Genomic DNA, 2,150 nt, shown 5'->3' with positions numbered 1-2,150 from the left:
ACCATTTCAGCAGTAACAAAAAATACAAGAAGACTGCCTTTAGTCTTTTCGAGGTCAACAGAGCCCGGAAGAGAGTTTAAGGGCTTATATCAGAAGATTCAATAGAGTGGCTCTGGATGTCCCCACTTGTGCCACTGAAACAAAGACTACCGCATTCACCCAAGGCTTTAGGGAGGGTGAATTTTTCAACTCATTAACCAAGAAGTTGCCCGGGGATTTCGAGGACTTAGTGTCCCGGGCAGATAAGTATATCAATATGGAAAAGCCTCAGAAGCAGAAGAGGGAGGCTGTAAAGAAGGAGACGTACCTCTAAAGATTGCCCGAGAGAGTGAAGTACAAGAATGCAGTAGAGACCTGGCCCCAGACCATCAATTATCCCGGCCAGAGAGGAGAGGATTTTGCTGTCTCCACAAAGTCTGTTATCATAACACCGAGGAATGCAAAACATTGAAGGGAATTATGTCTTAACTTCCGTCCCGCGGCCCAGTCACGATAACCAGAGACCGAGATTGCCACCTGGAACATCTCGGCAGCCAGGATCCAATGCCCGAGGGGGAGGTATGAGGAATAGTCCGAGGAGTGAGCTTGGGAGAAGAAGAGAGCCGGAGCCCGAGAGAAAAAAAATTTGCCCCCTGCTACGGGGTTGATTAAAATGATATCAGGAGGCTCTACTGATGGAGACTCCAACCGGGCGAGGACATCGAGAAGTAGGAGGGAGTGTATGGAGGTAGAGAGTACAAGGAGGAGTAAGGCGGTCATCAGTTTTGGCCAGAGGATTTGAAGGGGGTGAATCTGCTCCACAATGACGCCCTGGTTATCCAAGTATGGGTGGAAAATTATGAGATTTTGAGAGTCTATATTGACTCGGGCAGCTCTGTAAATGTAATCTGTAAATATGCCTTTTGGAAAATGGATTTGCAGTGCTATCACTTGGAAGCTGTGGAAACTGCCCTATTTGGCTTTGTTGGCCACGTGGTTTACCCGGAAGGGGAGATTGTCTTACCACTAACCCTGGGCTCCCAAGATTTAAAAAAGACGGTGATGAATTCTTTCACTGTGGTGGACTCCCCATCATCATTTAATATCATTCTGGGGAGGCCGGCTATGAATGAGCTGAGGGCTGTGGTATCTACCTACCACCAAAAGATAAAGTTTCCTGTGGGAGCCCGGGTAGGAGAATTCCGGGGTGATCAACCTTCTTCCCGGAAATGCTATGTGGAGGCAGTTTGGGTTGATCAGATCAAAACCAAGAGGAAAGGGAAGAAAGCAAGTATGGATGAAGTAGGAGGAAGAGTGGTGGAGAAAGGAGAAGTACATTTTGTAGCAAAAGAGGAGCAGGAGATGATAGAAGTCGAACCAGGCCAGCAAATCTGGGTGGCTCGGGACCTCAGTGCATCCACCCGGGTTAGTTTGATTAACTATTTCAAAGCTAATATTCATGTGTTTGCCTGATCCCAATAGGAGTTGACATGGATTTCTCCACTGATGTCGGAGCACCAACTGAACATTCTCCTGGGATCTCACCCGGTGAAGCAAAAGAAGAGACACTTTGGTCCTGAAAAGGACAAAGTTACTGATGAGCAAGTGAAAGAACTTTTGAATGCCGGTCACATTTGGGAAATTCAATTTCTTACATGGCTATCGAATGTGGTGTTGGTGCCTAAATCTACCGAGAAGTCGCGGATGTGTGTAGATTTCCGCGATCTTAATAAAGCTTGTCCCAAGGATCATCATCCCCTACCCAAGATTGATTAGCTGGTGGATTCCACCTCAGGTTTTGAACTGCTGAGTTTCATGGACGCATACCAAGGATATCATCAAATGCCCCTAGCCAAGAGTGATCAAGATAAAGCCAGCTTCATCACCTCGGGAGGTACATTTTGTTGTATTGTAATGACTTTCGGGTTGAAGAATGCATGGGCTACTTACCAGCGTTTAATGAACAAAGTCTTTGAGAAGCAGCTGGGACGAAATGTGGAAGTTTATGTGAATGATATTTTGGGCAAGTCCAAGGAGGTTGCAGACTTTATTGTTGATCTAGAAGAAACTTTTGCCACTCTCATGCATTACTGGATCAAGCTTAACTCTGCCAAGTGTATTTTTGGCGTAAAGAGTGGCAAATTCTTAGGATAAATAGTGACAGGTCAGGG

At 46.0% G+C, this 2,150-nt stretch overlaps 1 protein-coding gene across 1 annotated transcript; it reads left to right on the top strand.

Moving 5' to 3' along the window:
- Positions 1-909: 909 nt before the first annotated feature.
- LOC140805448 (uncharacterized) lies at positions 910-1,755 on the top strand. Its single transcript, XM_073161719.1, has 2 exons — positions 910-1,404; positions 1,462-1,755. The coding sequence occupies exons 1-2, from the start codon at positions 910-912 to the stop codon at positions 1,753-1,755; spliced, it is 789 nt and encodes a 262-aa protein (XP_073017820.1).
- Positions 1,756-2,150: the final 395 nt, after the last annotated feature.

Source organism: Primulina eburnea, chromosome 11, assembly GCF_022965805.1.
Source record: "Primulina eburnea isolate SZY01 chromosome 11, ASM2296580v1, whole genome shotgun sequence".
NCBI lineage: Eukaryota > Viridiplantae > Streptophyta > Magnoliopsida > Lamiales > Gesneriaceae > Primulina > Primulina eburnea.
This window is presented reverse-complemented; position numbering and strand designations above follow the sequence as displayed.

Excerpts from the sequence above, each read along its gene's own strand:
- LOC140805448 (XM_073161719.1), top strand. The coding sequence starts at position 910 with ATGGATTTGCAGTGCTATCACTTGGAAGCTGTGGAAACTGCCCTATTT. Across the intron at positions 1,405-1,461 it reads ACCTCAGTGCATCCACCCGG|GAGTTGACATGGATTTCTCC; the intron begins GTTAGTTTGATT and ends TGATCCCAATAG.